Source organism: Leptidea sinapis, chromosome 31, assembly GCF_905404315.1.
Source record: "Leptidea sinapis chromosome 31, ilLepSina1.1, whole genome shotgun sequence".
Classification (NCBI taxonomy): domain Eukaryota; kingdom Metazoa; phylum Arthropoda; class Insecta; order Lepidoptera; family Pieridae; genus Leptidea; species Leptidea sinapis.
Window position 1 is genome coordinate 5,206,021 of NC_066295.1, and position 19,071 is coordinate 5,225,091.

Sequence of the window (19,071 nt, forward strand, 5' to 3'; positions counted from 1 at the left end):
TCTGACCACTCTGAAATACGTTGTAAGTCTTCATTTAGTTTCGTAACAGTGCTACTAACATCGTCAGGCTTACATGTAATATATAATTGTATATCGTCAGCATATAAGTGGAACTTACAATGTCTAATACTTTCTACAATGTCTGCGCAGTAAAGTGCAAAAATTATAGGGCCTAGGTAGGATGACCCACCTCCGCACAGATCCGTTGGTGCATAGACCCCAAGGATAAACAAGCGAGTGAGTCCGACTTTTAACCTAATCCAGAGAAGTCTTGGGCTAACACATTCATGCTCTATCAGACATTCTACTATTCGAGCGGAATGAATCACACCAACTCCCTGACAGCCTCGGTTGGTTTGGGGGACTCCGGACCAGTATGCCGTGTAGGGACCATGAACCGTGGTGTCACATCCTTTCCTCTTCGTTTCATTCCCGCACAGAATATCTGTGGATCGTTCATCCATCATCTGACATACTTCATCTACTTTATCATCCACTCCTCCTCTTACATTCGACGTAGCAAAGCGGCTCTCCATGGGCCGCTTTTCGCCCCCGCGAGAAACGAGACGTGATGGGTGGCGAACCACATCGCCGCTATTTTGGTGAATTAACCTATTTTTATTATTCTCCATTGCGTTCCCACGACTAGCAAGGGAAAGGTTTGTCCACCCCAGCAGAGCCCCGCATGCCAGTGTAAGGCTAGCCTGATTCCGGGTCGCCCGGTCCCAGGGCAGTGTGGCACGCTGACTAGGCTTGCCCCTAGCCATTCATCCATCCGCGCGGCAGCCGTTAGATTGGCGGAGAGGGTAGGAATAAGGAAAGGGAAGGTGGTGTGAAAAGGAAGAATGGTAAGTTAAAGTGGGAACTAGGAAATGTAGGATATTACCGCCCAGGAGGGCAAGGATTAGGACAGTAACATCTAGAGGAGCCGGGGTCGCATACCCGTATACTATACCACAACTTCCGGACAGGTAAGTCGGGATGAGTATCCCATGACTTTACTACATACATACATACTTATGACGTTAATTATCAACGTCAAATTCTCAATATATTATATCAATTTTTTTTTTTAATATATTTATTTAAAACTTTACATATTTATATAAATAAAACAGCAAACCAAAAATCACGAAGATTTGTCCGGATTGCTAACATGAGTTGAGTTCGCAATGATAATTAAAATAAGATCAGAAAAAACTTAAGTAAGTACATACACAAGGTTTACAAGCAAAGCATCATTAGATCAGATTCGCATTCAACCGGTCATCGCTGATTCATATCTCTATGCGAAAACGGGACACGGCTATCTTTCGATCGTGCTATTCCGTCGCACACGCACAGCGATATGTCTATTCGCTCGGCCGGTGGGCGGTGACAAAGAATCCGATATTTGACCTACTTAGAATGTAAGCTACAGGGTGTTCAAAAATTGCAATTTTAACTTATCTCTAAAATTTTTTCTGGTGATGCAAATTTTTACAGATGGATCAATATCATTTAATAGCCGAGGAACCAAATATTGTGTTGTGCGCGAACCATAAATGTTATTGGACTTTAATGTTTTTAAGTGATTATTTGTGATTTTCCTAGTGGTTATTTTATGACAAATTTTACTTTGAATTTCATGATTGAAAAATTGTTCCTTAAGAAGACAATAATTAAATTTTGTGTGTATTGGTAAGATTTTACAGTGCCTGAAGAGATCGTTATATTCATTCGCTTTATGTTGTTCTTTTACTACTGGGGAGACTATTTCTTTAATTATCCTAATTTGCATGTTTTGTATTTTATCTAGGTAGGTCTTAAATGTTCTGCCACAGCTGGTAATACCATAACTTATAATGGAATCGGCTAGTGAGTTATATAATAATAATAATATTTTATATGGTATTCTACCCTTTATTAAAATTAAATTGGCTAAAAATGCTCTGAGTTTGTCACATACAGTATTGATATGGGGGAGCCAGTTAAAACAACAATCGATAACTAAACCCAAGTACGTATGATTTTCAACAGTTTCAATAGTGGGACAGCTACATATTTGTAGCTTTTGATGAAAACACATATGGCAATGCGCCTTAAGCTTCTTGATTGTGTCTGTTTGTTGTGATAATTAGTTTTAAGATATGGTGATCGAATATGCATCAATTTCGTTTTATCGGCATTGAGGACAAGCCTATTGTCGTGGCACCATTTGTTAAGGCGGTCGAAGTCAAACTGAAGGTTCTCAAGTGCTTGATCAATGTTTCTATCAGCGATTACAAGACAAGTGTCATCAGCGTATTGATATGATGTACAATGCTTCAGTATATTATTTATATCATTGACATACGCGATAAAGTGTATTGGGCCGAGCACTGATCCCTGTGCTGTTCCTTCAGTAACTGATAGAACATCACTCTTGGCATCTTCTATTTTAACATAAAATTACCTATTTTTGAGATAATCCTCACACCAATTCAGGGTCGGGCCTCTGATTCCAGAGTTTCCAAGTTTCGAAATCAAGCATTCGTGATTTAGAGTGTCAAATGCGCGCGAGAAGTCAATAAAAAGGACAAAGACGTGTTTGCGATTACCTAAGTGACCGTTAATTTCATCACTGAACTTGGAGAGCAGCAACGAAGTACTTTTGAGTGGTTGAAAACCATACTGATTATTGCTAATAATATCATGGTCGTGATAAAACGATTGAATCTGATCACTGAGGTAATTATTTTGTGTGTTCTTGGTTTACGTTTAGATCCATGCCGCCAAAACGGAACTCGAAATGCTACAAACCAAGGAAATTTTTGAAATAATCAGACTACAGAAGAACGTGAACAGCAAAATGAACATGAAAGGATTATGTAGTGAGCGAGGTGGTTTCGCCTGTCCACCGCGGTCTCCCGACCTCACGCTGCTCGATCCATTAGGGACAAGTCCACGAATACGTGTTCCGAAAAAGTTGTCCAGTATTTGATACGATTAAGACTGACACGGCGGTGCTGCAAAGATGTCGTAAAACGTTGCACTAAATGTATCGGAGTCAGTGTCGGTCACGTCGAGCAGAACCTGCGGTTGAGAGACGCTCAGCAAGTGGATATAATAATGAATTAAGTATTTTTTAATAATACAATATTTTCGTTGTTTGTCGCCGCCCGCCTGCCGCCCGCACGCACCTATTATTTAACATGAATGAAATGGGTGTGTGGTCTGGGCAAAATGAAAATGGCCGCAGGCAGAGGTGACCAAACTTTTATAATTGGACAAAATAATTATTCTTTCAAATTCCTTTTTTGTTTGTAATTTTTCCTTTTTATGTTTCGTCTAATTAGTGTAGGTTTCACACGTATGAGTCAGTAATCTCAGTCTGAGTTGCTTTAGCTGTAAGCGCATTTCTTAAGACCATTTCCAGTCTAGAAAGCGGATACCACGCTGAGATTATCAAAATCGTGTTCTCTAATGCCGTCTACACCAGAGTCGCCACATTTTCTAATGGGGAAATAAGATGGACTGCTCTCTGTGATCAAACAACAAAAAAATTGTGGAGAAAAAACTTTAGAGAATCAAGTGGTCGCTTCGGTGATTTTATTAGGCGATGGGCCACGAAATATTTGTGTCTGCAGCAGAAACGAGTAAAATGGTCGGATGAAACTAACAACCTCCCTAATATCGATGATTTAGTTTTATTAAAGGAATTTATTCTCGCTTCAATGGTACAATATAGATATTATATTTTATTAAAGAAAACTTACAGCTTAAATTAAAGAAATTAGTCATTAAATACAGGAGAAGAATATAAGCTAATTACAAGTTTCCGCAGATAGAATTTACGTATGAAAAAGAAAAAAAAAACACTCATCTGGGAGAAAGAAAAGTAATAAGGAATACAGGGAAAAAAATTGCAAAGAATAAATAAATACAAAAGCTATACAATGAGCGGTTAAAAAAACTGATTCAAATAGTAGCAAACGAGTTTTTTACAACGTTAAGGAATTATTTATAAGTGTTAAAGAATTCGTTTGCGTCAGTGTTTTACGAATGGTGGTGGCAGTGATGCCAAAAAGGGCAAAATTTTTTATTATTCATACAAATTTTATTCAAAGATAAGGCAGATCTGAGCATATACGAGTTTTTACGAAATTTGGTATGTGAATGTGGTGTGTGTCGAATAGAAAAGGTACGAGGATGTGTATTAATGGGAATTTTAAAAAGTAACTTATCAAGAACCTGCGCACAATTCACCGAATTATTTATAATATTGATGAGGTGGGATATATCACTTATATTTCTTCGAATAGTAAGTGGCAGTACATGCAACTGGGCATATAAACCTTCATGTTTCTTATCAGAATTAAGTTTAAATTTGAAATTAAGGAAACGAGTAAACTTTTTCTGGATTCTTTCTATACGTTTAATATACATCTCATATTTGTGATTCCAAATTTGAGATGCATATTAGTTGCTTCTAACCAGGGCACACTAAACAACTTTAATTGTTTTGAGTTCTGTGAAATCTTTAGATAATCGGATTAAAAATCCTAACATTTTTGATGTCTTACTCACAATTTGGTCCACATGTTTGTCATACAGTAGCTTATTATCGACTGTTACACCTTAATCTCGTATAATAGATACACGATCCAGTTTTTGATTCTTTAACTTGTATATGGATCTATATACGTTGTGCTTACGCGTGAAGGATATGGGAAAACTGTTAGAAACGTTCAGATCTAATCAATTAACTTGGCAATATTGATCGAGTCTAAATAGAACATCTTGAAGAAGACTCTGGTCCCTGTAGTTATTTACTACTCTAAAGATTTTCATATCATCAGCAAAGAGCAAAATGTTGGAATTATAAAAAGAAGTGTCAATATCCTGAATGAAAATTGCTTCATATTTGTACTGTGCACTGTAACGTTACAATGAGAATGTTGTACACAACGGTGTCGAATAGACTGCGCATGACGTTCACGTTCGGGAGACGTAACTCGATAACAATCATTATATGGGCATGTCTGTTTTAATATTCATTTAGAGTCGGTACCAGGTACTCTGTTAGATTGTCGATCAAATGAGATCACCATTACCAAAGACAAAAAAGCCGATAAGTGAATGCAGTTTAGTAGTTACTTCCAATATATTATTTATTTAATTATTTAAAGGTGCTCCAACAACACATACACAATACATTCATAAACTTAAATATTGCACAAAAATAGTTCCAGTGTATGAGTCAATTACAGGTGCACACAACATGAATGAGAATCATTTCTATTGGGCACTTATATATAACACAAAGACTTATACACTATAAAATAAAAAAATCTAAAAAAAAAATATTTTAATAAGTAATTATAGAATCATTATACCATATTATCAATACCTTACGTTTGAATGCTATGAGGCTATCGCAAAATGGATCAGCCCCGGATATCTCCAAAATATTATTTAATGAATTACAGACACGATATAGTGGCGCGTTGCTGCCAATGTTAGTCCTTACGGTGGGTAGATAGGAAAGTTTGTGTTTGCTTCTTGCCTGCCCCAATCTCGGTATGCTTAATGTTATTTTGCTCAGGATATTGGGTGTATCTAGCATGTTGTTTAAAACTTTATATAAAAAAGAGTGGTCAAGCATACGACGTCTATCAGAGAGGTTATTCATTTTAAAAAACTTTAAGAGTCCTTTTACATTTTTTATGCAAATTCATGATTTATGACGCTGTAATTCTCAGCAGCAGTAAGATATTTTAATTATATGATTATGAATAACGATAATATAATTCTTCCTCTTGTAAGTTGGATTTTCATTTTTCTTTTCATGTAATCTACTATAAATATTGTAAAAACTCAGTTTGCAAGAAAAACCGCCGCCGATGGAACTTTGAAGCTCTAATTCACATTGTAACATTTAATTCTTATAGAAAGTATAATTACTATATGATAAGTTGAATGTTTCAATTGTTTATTGGAATTCTAGAATTTCTTTAAATTCCCTGAGTTTTCAAAGAAAAAATCATAAAGAAAACCTAATTTTTGTCTTGATTCAGCGTCTATTATATTCCAAATAAACAAAATTTTATCAAATAAACTAATATTATATAAAACCTCGATCTCCATTGAATACATTTAATTGGTTTTCGTTTGTCAATATAATAAGACAAAATTACAATAAATAAAATTAAAGTACTATATATTCTGCATCAATTCAATTAGCTCCTCAGTCTGGCGCGAGCGCTTGTCAAGCTGGGACCCACGAAATTTTCGCGCGTAGTCGTCCGGAGATCGCTATTATTATCAACTAGAACCGAGCGAAATAATTTGATCCACTAAGTTTTTTTTACATCACATTAACAATATGTTTTGATTCATTTTATGTTATAATATTTAGAAAATAGTCTTATGTGTTTTAAATTTTTGAATATATTTTTTATTAGTTAACACGTTTACATGTTTTTGCCTAAGTCGTGAGAGTAACATAAAATAATCTACTTTTTCATTGTAGAATTCTACATATATTTAAGTTATATATCACGCCATTATAAGTGTTTCCGTTTAATTGTTGTATATGTTAATCATGAAATACTTTAAGTAGCATTATTTTGTAAAGTTTAATACACGTTGATTGGAAACGAATAAATAAATAGGCGTACGGTATTTTACTATGGGGTCATGCTGCTGACATTGATATAGTGTTTGCTCTGCAAAAGAGAGCTGTTCGTGCTATATATCAGCTTGGTTATAGACAGTCTCTCAAAGAAAAATTTAAAGAAATAAATATTATGACTGTTCATTGTCAGTACATTTATGAAAATTAATATACGTTCAGAAAAATCGTCACCTTTTTGCTCTTAATAGTGATTTTCATTATTATAACACTAGAAATAAGGGATTGCTTGTAACTAATTCTAGTAGGCTTCATAAGAAACATAATAGCTTTAAGGGTAAATGTATACACTTCTATAATAAAGTCCCAGCCACTGTTCAGGCATTATCTATAAATAAATTTAAATGTTTTATAAAAAAAATGGCTCTGTCATAAATCCTATTACTCCACTGCTGAATATCTAAATGATCGGACAGGCGAATGTACAATATTGTATATATTTATTGAAAAGAGCGCAAAAAAATAATGCTGGGAGAGTTTCTAGCGCCGCTTCTTCTCTCTCAGAGCGCTATTTGTTTCCGAAGTGATAGTATTATCTAGTAGTTATTAGAAATGAAATCAAAAAGAATTCTAAAGGAATCAATTTTGAGAAAATAAATGCCTTTTATGCCTTTTAAAAAAATATATATGGCCCACAGTGCCATTTCGTATATACAGCAAAACACATGATTCTCTTTCTGAAATGCTGCCGAAAAAACGAAAAAACTTGCCTTCCACTCAAGTAGCCTTTTACACACCTTCACAAATAGTCGTGCTGAACAGTTCAACAGTGTCGTGGCCAAATTGGTGAGTAGCAAAGGAGTAAATTTTTCTCTTAAAGACTCCTATAGTGTGAGATGTTATGCAGCACTAGAGTAGCCTTCAACACTAGGAAACCACAGTACACATTATATAAGTCTGTCTTCAACCAAAGTCCAGGAAAGTATCTGAAATGCGTTGAAGAAGCAAGACATACTCAAAATTTTAAACACCTGACAAAGTCCTATCATCGCAGAAAACTTAATTTTGCTAGTACAGTCTCAAAATACGGTCAAATCTGTTTACGTCCAGATATGGACAGTGACCCATATGAACAAGCAAAAAGGATTTTTTTAGATCATTTGAAACAACAAGCCTTAAACCGGCAAGAAATAGAAAGGAGCACTATTTTGCAGGACGAAACTGCTTTATGGCTAGAATTGCGTAGATTGCGTATTATGACTGCGTCAATATTTAGTAAAATTTGCAAAAGACGGCCAAACCGCTAACCTCTGCACCTCTTGTGAAGAATGTTTTATAAAGTTATAGCCTTAATCGCGTACCTTCAGTGAAACATAGAAAAAAAAAATGAATCCAAAGCATTGGAAAAACTAAGCATTCAAGAGAACATTATTATTGACAAGTGTGGATTGTTCATTGACATGGAATTTTTTTTCTTAGGAGCCACTCCGGATGGATTGTTTGAAGATGGTTTGGTGGAAATAAAGTGCCCCTTCTCCACGTTTGGATTAGATCCTCAAGAAGCTATTCGACAAAAGAAGCTGAAATTCTTCAAATTGAATGATCGCTCTGAAGTTATTTTAGATCGGAATCATGACTACGGAAAAAGTCCAATGCCAGCTCCATATTGCTGATAAAAATGTCTGTTTGTTCGCGGTGTGGACTGGGGATGACTACCCGATGAAAGTCGTTAAAGTTTGTAAAGATGATTTATTTTGGCGTGACAAATGTTACCGAAGTTGAAAACATTTTACTATAACTGTGTACTTCCCAAGTTGATTGTATTGATATAAAGCACTATCAATGCCATTGCGAGAGATGTTTTTGTAATTTTTTTTCTCAAACTTTATAATGTATTTTTAACTTTATAATATATTTTTGATTTGTGGACTCTTTGAGTGATTTCATTTATAATTACCCCTGATTGCCTGCCTAATAGTATTCAGACTCTGGTTTAAAAAATATATATATTATCATATTCAGACTAATATCAAAATTTCATTTAATTAACACTGCTTTACTCACGGTTTATCGTTTTGGGTGCCGACTGCATTCGGACCATTTGGAGAACAGGGTGAGTGTAGTGGGTTCGCAATTTTGTCCCATCTCATATCCAAAGCCGTGTTAAATAAATAAAGTTAAAAATGTCTTACGAAAATTTTAATTTTATATCAAAATTGTTTCGTGAACCATAGTTGTACTCCCAACGCACACCAACGTAATTTCTTCGTAATTTTTTTTGCAACACTCCGTGAACGAAAAATTTTTGTTGGCTTTAACTCATTTTCGAACACCCAAACTCGTGACTGGTTTTTTGTTTCGGGTTCGTAGCGTATATCCAGGATTCGTCACTTGATACGATGTTGTATACAGCATTTGAGGATCCTGCGTGGAATCTTTCGACAGTTCTGACGCACCAAGTAACGCGAGCCGCTGCTTGCTCTTAACCAGAGCAAATGCGGTATCCACCGGGAAAACAACTTTTTTACACCTAATTGTTTATGCAAGATTATTTGTATTTGACTCATGCCAATGTCTAAAGTTGCCTGAATTTCGCGGTATGTCACATGTCGATCTTCCTCAATCAGCTTACACACAGCATCAACGTTTTCTTTGGTGGCTGCAGTTTTTGGACGACCTTGACGGGGATCATCACTGAGCTTGACATGTCTACGTTGAAATTCAACAAACCAGCGATAAATTGTAGTTTTAGATTGGGCTTCATCACCAAATGCAGAAATCATCCGGTCAACACACTGTTTTTGTGTTAAACCACTTCCAGTCATAATAAATCATCGGTCTAGAATTTGCTCCATCAATCCTAGTCAATTCCATTTTCTCAACGACTAAACAAGTTTGACAAGACTTTGTGACAAGACCGAGAATCTTTTTTAAATAAATAAATGGTATTCGATTTTTAAAACCAAGGAGTTTTCTATTAAAAAGATTTTAATATGACAGGAACAGTAGAAGTATTCCATTCCCGATACTTTTAGTGCAGACCTCGTATATGGTAACATTTAGAAGCGTTCAAGCACATTTTATTTAAATTACACCACATCTGAACTCGCGTTATATCACTTTGTAATAATGAGGGCATTATTACAAAGTGATATAACGTGATGATAGGGATCATCAACATTATGGATTTCTTTAGAAAGTTTCATATCATCAGCATATAAAGAATAGGTACTGTGTTCAATGAAAGAGCCTATGTCATTAATGAACAACGCAAACAGAACCGGGCCAAGATGGGAGCTGGCAATGAGGTAGTGATTCGAAGCCTATTACACACCACACCATACAAACAATCAAGCTTTTTTAACAATATTGGATGACTGACTTTGTCAAATGCACTGGAGAAGTCAATGTATATGCAATCAATTTGATAACCCTTGTCAAGTGCATTTGCCAAATTATCGACGTCCTCAAATAGATTGGCATCGTTAGACCTTTTGATACAGAAACCATGCTGTTTTTCATTTAAGTATTGTTTACAATGTGATGCAAGAATAGGACAGAGGAGAGATTCAAAAATCTTTGAGAAAGTGTTCAGTATGGAAATAGGTCTGTAGTTTATAACATTATTCTCGCCTTTTTTGTATACTGGTATTATTCGGGCTTTTTTCCATTCAGAGGGAAAGGTACCTATTTGAAGCGATCTGTTAAAAATTATTTTTAAGGGAAGGGCTAGAGAAGATGAGCATCTTTTAATAAATAAAGGTGGAATAATATCCGGACCTGATCCCTTAAATATTTAAGCTTTTAATTTTATTTATTATAATTTTCTCAGTAATTCTAATGCTACAGAGTGGTATGATATAATTTTTATATATTGTGCCTTGCGTGTCACTGCTTTTAATATCCGAGACATTAGAGTAAACTGAACTGAATTGTTCCGCAAAAAGACTAGCTATTTCTTCACTATCCACGGCTATTTTAGTGTCACGGTGCATTTCATTGGGCAAAGTATTGGTATTCATTCTTCTATTTTTTACGAAATTCCAGAAATATTTAACATTTTTACATATATTGCCTTCAATATTGTCTATATATTCACTATATTTAGTACTGATTATTTTATCACAACGAGCTCGAAGCAATTTAAATTCATATTCATCCCGCGGATTTTTAAATTTATGTATTTAAAAATTCGAAGAATTCTCCATTATTAATGTCAGATGTCAACCATGTCTCCGTGAGTACAATAGCGTCAAAATCATTATTAATTCATTGGTTTTTGTCCGTAGACCACGTACATTCTGATAGTAAATATTAAAAAGAGAGCCCTTGGTGATCGACTTGTGGGTTCATCATAAGCGCAAATTATTTAAATAATCCAGGGACAAGACACGCTTAGCTTGTTGGCTCTTCTTTGCGTATATATATGTTACCATTTCGGACCCACACGAATCTGTAACCCAGTTCCTTACATATTATTCTAGTAGCAGCATGTAAATTCTTCCTCTCCGGACTTAAATGCTCGGACACATAGATAGGTGCAGGATCACCTCCGATGCCAATTAGTTGTGTGTTTAATTTCTCCTTCCGATTGTTTTTATTATATTTATGAATAGCATCAAGCACAACGTCACGGCATCGGTTGCTACGCAGTTTAATGATCACCGACCTCGGTTTTCCATTTTTCGGATTTAGTTTTGCAACCCTAAAGCACGGGAGAATGTCGTTATCCTCAATTTTGGCAAAATCAACTTCACTTATTTTTAAGACTGTTTTTGCAAGGTCTTCGTTTCTAAATTCTGGTAGACATTCGACTCCCTAGAATATTGTTCCAAAGTAGACAACCTGTAAGACATTTCACTAACCTTTTTCTCAAGCGAAGAATTACTAGATAATAATTCTTTGACCTCGGAGTCCCGCTTTTCCACTAGTAATTTCATTTCTTCATATCTACTGGTAGCAAATTGCACAGCTGCTTTTTAAGCCGATATTTCATCCTTTAACGGTGATATTTCAGATGATATAATCTCACGTAAAATTCCGGGGATCTCAGCCTTCAGCGCTGCACGAAGTTCGGCACGTCCAAACGCGCGGGGTTCCTCACCCGAGGAAGGTGCTAACGTACTGTGTTCATCATCACCCTTATTGACATCTCCGCTTAAAACACTAATCTGACCGCGGATGGGGGTTTCACTATTATCTCCAGTTCTTTTCAAAGCAACTTTGCAGGTCGGACATTTTCACGACGTTTTATTGTCCTTTGAAAGTCTTTTAAAATTAGATGTTGCAATGTTCACGCAGGAATAATGAAATAAGTGCGCACAGTTTTCACAGCGCATACTTTCGGTTGGTAGCACTATTTTTCTACAGCCCTCGCAGGTATCCATATTGATAAGAATAATGAATAAATATAACTGCACAGCAACTAAATATAATAACTACGCCTTAAGTCCAAAAATTTACTTTAGCGTTAATATTGAGGGTATTTTGAAAATTTTAATTGAAACAATTTTGTCTATTCGATGTAAAGTACTTGTTATAAACTTTTATTTACACTGTTTATTTGTTAATTACACAGAATTGACTCTTATTTTTATAATTTCAAAGTTTAAGCCACTAAACCACAAGGTAATTATTTAAATATAATTGTTATAACTCGATACTTTAACAAGCCGTGTGTTACGTACGGCGCCCGACGAAACTTTAATCATAAGTCATATGTTCATAAGTCTAGGATAGTTTCGTTTCATACAGTAACAACTGGAGTTGTTTTTTGTTTTTTATTTGAGTTCCCTTTCTGAATTGTCATCGATAACAAGTGTGGTGTCGTGTGTATGATGTTGTGTGTGACCGTACCGGGCGGCGCGCCATGCGCTCGTATCTGTGGGGGCGCAGCGAGTCCAGCGAGATGTTGAGCGCGGTGAGGCCGGCCCGCTGCAGCGCGGGCAGCTGGCGGCTCAGCGCCACGCCGTTGCTGGTCATGGCCACGGTGCGCACGCCCGCCACGGACGATAGCTGCTCTGTGGCGGACAACCGATAGCACCCGTTAACACGACAGTATCTGACGGTCCGCGTCGCCGTGCCACCGCAATACAAATAACAGAGGTCTCCTTCAAATTTTAAACCTTAAAAGCGCTAGGATTGGCAAAATACTAGTGGTATAATTTACTTTGCAAATGATTTGATAAAAGTAACGTGCTCCATGTGATTAAATGGAATGGAAGTTTCGTTTAATAAATTATTACGCCATCTACGAGAAACAAGGGGATAAGTCACCTGATGGTGAATGACCGCCCTTTACGACGTGCTTTTTTGAAGATACCCGCAAAACTAAAAACCGCGCTGTAGATGCACAAGTTCCCTATTAACAACTGGCGGCACCTCGTCGCTCACAATACGCACGCACGAGGTCGGGCAGGTCGCGGCGCAGCGTGGGCTCCCCCATCAGACCCCGCGCGCACCGGCCGCACCAGCTGGTCACGAGCCAGCAGCTGGCGGCTCCTCGTCGCTCACAATACGTACGCACGAGGTCGGGCAGGTCGCGGCGCAGCGTGGGCTCCCCCATCAGACCCCGCGCGCACCGGCCGCACCAGCTGGTCACGAGCCAGCAGCTGGCGGCTCCTCGTCGCTCACAATACGTACGCACGAGGTCGGGCAGGTCGCGGCGCAGCGTGGGCTCCCCCATCAGACCCCGCGCGCACCGGCCGCACCAGCTGGTCACGAGCCAGCAGCTGGCGGCTCCTCGTCGCTCACAATACGTACGCACGAGGTCGGGCAGGTCGCGGCCAGCGTGGGCTCCCCCATCAGACCCCGCGCGCACCGGCCGCACCAGCTGGTCACGAGCCAGCAGCTGGCGGCTCCTCGTCGCTCACAATACGTACGCACGAGGTCGGGCAGGTCGCGGCCAGCGTGGGCTCCCCCATCAGACCCCGCGCGCACCGGCCGCACCAGCTGGTCACGAGCCAGCAGCTGGCGGCTCCTCGTCGCTCACAATACGTACGCACGAGGTCGGGCAGGTCGCGGCGCAGCGTGGGCTCCCCCATCAGACCCCGCGCGCACCGGCCGCACCAGCTGGTCACGAGCCAGCAGCTGGCGGCTCCTCGTCGCTCACAATACGTACGCACGAGGTCGGGCAGGTCGCGGCCAGCGTGGGCTCCCCCATCAGACCCCGCGCGCACCGGCCGCACCAGCTGGTCACGAGCCAGCAGCTGGCGGCTCCTCGTCGCTCACAATACGTACGCACGAGGTCGGGCAGGTCGCGGCGCAGCGTGGGCTCCCCCATCAGACCCCGCGCGCACCGGCCGCACCAGCTGGTCACGAGCCAGCAGCTGGCGGCTCCTCGTCGCTCACAATACGTACGCACGAGGTCGGGCAGGTCGCGGCCAGCGTGGGCTCCCCCATCAGACCCCGCGCGCACCGGCCGCACCAGCTGGTCACGAGCCAGCAGCTGGCGGCTCCTCGTCGCTCACAATACGTACGCACGAGGTCGGGCAGGTCGCGGCGCAGCGTGGGCTCCCCGCCCGTCAGTCGCAGCTTGGAGACCCCGCGCGCCGCCAGCACGCTCACCAGTCGCACCAGCTCGTCACGACCCAGCAGCTCGGAGCGCGCGCTCAGCTCCACTCCCTCTGCCGGCATGCAGTACTGACCTGTTGCCGGATATTCAATATTCACAATTAAGGACATAAGATACTTAAGAAGGCACACACAGTTAGTTATTATATACTTATTAATTAATAATAAAAGCATTATTTCGTGATAGTAGTATTTAATTGAATGACATGTGTTAGAAGTCAAACAACGGTAACTAAGTAACCTGTGACACGCCTCCCAGGAATTAAGGGCGCCGGAAGCAGCTGGCCCAGGTGGCGGATACATATACGTCCGCTATCCGTCTCTATCTGGTAGTGGAGATGTCCAATCCAGCGAGTCACTGTACCGAACTCCCACTTTCCGCCGCATATCGAGTAGTAGCGAGCTTGCACTCTGCTGCCGACAACAAACTCTCTCACTTGTTCTCCTTGACTTCTGGGTGCTGCCTTAGGCCGAGCTCTTATCTTGGCCGCGAGTCGGGTTCTGACTTCTCTTCATCAGTGTATATGAGCAGTCTCCGGAGAGGACCGGTGTGACACGAAGGAGACTTCTGACAGTACGGACCTTGTGTAGTATCCCACCACTCTCCCCCTCTAACTTGTGCAATCATCTTTAAACTGTTTGGACGAACCGTTCGGCTTGTCCGTTAGTAGCGGGAAGGTAAGGAGCGATCGTTTTATGCACTTTGCCATTGTTCCTTCCGTTGTCCGACACCAGCGTATATGACAATCCAAAAATGTCAAATAAGTCGTCTAATTTTTTAATACAAACTGCACTAGTCGCAGTCTTTGTAGGGATTATCTCTACCCGGGATCGGGCCTGCGAAATCGATATGGATTCTTTGCCACGGGCCAGTTGGGCCCTCCCAGTGATGCAGTGGGGCTTTCGGGGGTTCATTCTGGTTTAATCGACATGTTCTACATGATTTTACTTTGTTGTCGATGTCTTGATCATTGTTCGTTCAGTATACAAAACTACGTGCAAGAAGTTTCATTTTCAAGATCCCGATATGTCCTGCATGCAGTTCGTCCAGTATTCGTTGGCGCAGTTTATGTGAAATTATCACTCTTGTTCCTTTTAAGATACAGTCATTCTGAAAAATTAGTTCGTTGTCTTTGTATCCTGATGCTCTAAGTGACGTCCCTGAATGAAGGGATTCAAGTATTCTTTGTAGCTCTGGGTCTTCTTTCGTTTCTTTGGCAATTATATCCGGTATGAGTATCAATGAGTTTATTTGATTTAGCTGGAATATTTAATGTTGATCTTATTTGTTCTCATTAATCTTTTCCACGGGAAAACAAGAGAGGTAATCGGCGTTAGTGTTTTGAGGAACTCCTTCGATACTTCAATGTTGTAGTCGAATGGTGCGGATAAAAAATAGATGTAAGGGGTTAATGGTCTGTGATTATGGTGAATTTCCGGCCGTTACAATAATGAAAGAACTTCTTTAAACCCCAGATAATAGCGGTCGCATCCTTATCGATTTGACTGTTTTTCTTTTCACTGCTAGTAAGAGATATGGAAGCGAATGCTATCGGTTTTTCGGTAGCCATCTGGTAATTTGTGGCTTAGGGTTGCCCCAACACCTGTAGGTGAATCGTCTGTTGCTAGAATTAGTGGTTTGTGTTGATCTAAGTGTATTAGGACTCTTTCGCTATTTGTTTCATCCTTTGTGTTCTTCACATTTTGCGGACCAATTAAATTTTGCACCCTTCTTCAACAGTTCATTTAATGGGGCCGTGATCGATGCTAGATTAGGCATGAATTTATTGTTATAAATTGCCATGCCTAGTAACGTTCTCAGTTCATTCACATTTGTTGGGCGCTATCCGTTTAAAATGGCTTTTATTTTGTCCTGATTCTTCTGTAATCCATCTTAGCTATCGTGGGTCCTACATAATAATTGATACTTCGTTTAAAGAATTGGCACTTTTCTTTGTTTTTGCATGCTAAGGTTGCTCTTTTTGAGTTTTTCGAGAACTAGTCTTAATCTGGATAGTAGCTGTTATTCTGTGGAACCTTGAATTATTATATCATCGAAGAAGCACTTTATACCGTCGAGACCCAGTAATAATTGATCCATGTACTTTTGCCAGAGACTCGGGGCTACTTTTACTCCGAACATGAGTCGGTTTACTTTAAAGGTGCCTTTGTGTGTACTTAACGTTTGAAGTAGGGCACTTTCTTAATCCGTGACCATGTTTTAGTAAGCTTGAGTGCAGAAGAGCTGCGCACCGTTCATTTCAGCCATTATATCTTTAATTATTGGTATTGGGTATTGTTCGTCTTTAATCATTTTGTTTAATATAATTTTGTAGTCGGCGCACAGTCTGATAGTCCCACTGGGTTTAACTATTGGAACCCCCAGTCTGAGTGCTCTATCTTTGTAATGATTCCTTGTTCTTCCAGTCGGTCAATTTCTTCATCTACTTTGGCCCGTAAAGCATATGGAGTTTTCCGTGGTTTGATGAAGATCGGTTGCGCATTATCTATGAGGGTCAGATGGCCTCGAACGTTTGGGATTTCACCCAATCCTTTGATGAAGACTGTGGATTCGTACTCTTAAAGTATGTTTTCAAGGTTCAATTGTTTTTCTAATGTCTCGATCGTTCTCATTTCTGCCAGTACTAAATCAAATTCTTTTATCCAACTTCTTCCCATGATAGGATCTACATAAAGATGTATGTATAAGTATGTTGATTATGTACAATTTTCCTTGGAATGTTAGGTTTTTATAATTGCATTTGATTTTATGTCCCTTCATAGCTTTAAACAATATAATAACATCGCTAATAAAGGCAACAAAATTTTAGATTTAGTTTTTTGCAGTGGGTCACTGCAAGCTAAAGTACTTCCTTCGGATATCTCGTTAAGTAAAATTGATCCGTATCACCCACCATTACTTTCCGTATTTAATTTCCACAAACAGGAATTACTAAGTCCAAACAAAATTATAAAATACAACTTTCATTGCGCTAATTATGAAATTGTTAACAAAGAGTTAAGGGAAAATAATTGGGATAATATTTTCGAAACAACGGACACTATTAACCAAATGATAGAAAAATTTTATAGCATTATTAAAGGACTTATGGAAAAACAAGTCCCCAAAATGACAGCTAGTAGAGGTAGATACCCTATTTGGTTTACACACAACCTTATTAGGTTAATTAAGGAAAAGGAGGCCTTCCGTCTGAAATACAAAAAAACAAAATGTCCTCTCACAGAATACGATTTTCAAGAAGCTAGAAAAAGATGTCACACTCTAATAAATAGTTGTTACGTTAATTATAAAAAAAGTATAGAAGATTTAATTTGTAAAAATAACATGAAAGTACTGTGGTCATTTTTAAAATCTAAAAGAAAAAGTCAGGGAACGGTTCCAAACGTAATGACATTTAAAGGCACACAAGTATCGTCTCCCTCATCAATCTGTAATGCTTTTGCTGAACACTTTTCCACAGTTTATACACAACCAGATCATACGGACATTAGAATCAAGCCTAATATATTTTCTACCACAGATAATAACGCAGTTGCAGATTCAGCAAACAAATCTCTTTTCAAAATTTTATTAGACCAAAATTCAATAGAAAAAGCCTTGAAAAAACTAGACGGTAGAAAAGGAGCTGGTCCTGATAAGATACCGGCTAATTTCATTAAAAACTGCGCTTCATCTCTGTCCTATCCGCTATATCTTATATATAATCGATCTCTGGCTACTGGGATATTTCCTGAAAAATGGAAGTCCGCTAATGTTGTGCCAATTCCGAAAAGCGGACAAGCGGATGATATAATGAACTACAGGCCAATTTCTATATTGTCCATTTTTGGTAAGGTTTTCGAATCTTTAATATGTCCTTATCTTTCTTTTCATTTGAAATCTATTTTAGTCCCTCAACAGCATGGTTTCCGCAACAAAATGTCTACCGTAACAAATTTAACTGAATTTACAACTCAAGTAATCGATAATATAGACAAGGGACACAAAGTGGACGCTATATATATGGATGTTAGTAAAGCTTTCGATCGGGTCAACCACTCAATGTTAATAAGTAAACTACATAACGCTGGCATTCAAGGAACTTTACTGTCCTGGCTCTCGTCGTTTTTGTCGTACAGACAACTACAAGTTGTGGTTTGCGGGTATCAATCAGATCCATTCATGGCTCCATCTGGAGTCCCTCAGGGATCCCATCTAGGTCCTATATTATTTTTAGTATTTATTAACGACTTGTGTAACCATATAAAATCTTCAAATTTTTCGTTATTTGCTGAAGACCTAAAGATTTTTAAATCTATCCAAAATCCGTTAGACTCGATTTCCCTTCAAAATGACTTAAACAGTATTTCCGAATGGTTTATTAAAAATAAATTGCCCCTTAATGTAAAAAAATGTCAGCATATAAAATTTACAAAGAAACGAATTCCGCTTAATACTTCATATTCTTTAAATAATCTTTTGTTAGATGAAGTGGATGAAATCAGAGACCTTGGAATTATTTTAGACAAGAAATTATCCTTCAATACACACATAGATGTAACAATCAATAAATGTTACAAATTATTAGGCTTTGTTTGGCGTAATTGCAAAACGTTTAAATCATGTTTAGCTCTTAAAATGGTTTATTTTGCTCTAATTCGTAGTTTATTAGAATACGGCTCCACCGTTTGGAATCCATTCTATAAGGATCCTATCAAAAGAATCGAATGAATCCAGAAACGCTTTCTTTTTTTATAGTCAGTACATGAAAAAAAACAGTTCGAGTTAACCTCTTATAATGATAGATTGCATTTCTTTAATATAACGTCACTAGAAAATCGTCGCTGGGTGAATGATCAAATGTTTCTATACAAAATTTTAAATCACAAATTAGACTGTCCCA

General features: G+C 38.8%; 1 protein-coding gene across 1 annotated transcript in view; it reads right to left on the reverse strand.

Annotated features, from left to right (window-relative positions):
• Positions 1-19,071, reverse strand: part of LOC126973992 (uncharacterized) — a 57,491-nt gene that overhangs the window by 28,107 nt on the left and 10,313 nt on the right. Inside the window, exons 3-4 of the mRNA XM_050821340.1 lie at positions 14,074-14,241; positions 12,452-12,615 (exon numbers count right to left, since the gene is read on the reverse strand). Coding sequence (XP_050677297.1) covers positions 12,452-12,615; positions 14,074-14,241 — 332 coding nt within the window. The remainder of the gene's footprint in view (positions 1-12,451; positions 12,616-14,073; positions 14,242-19,071) is intronic.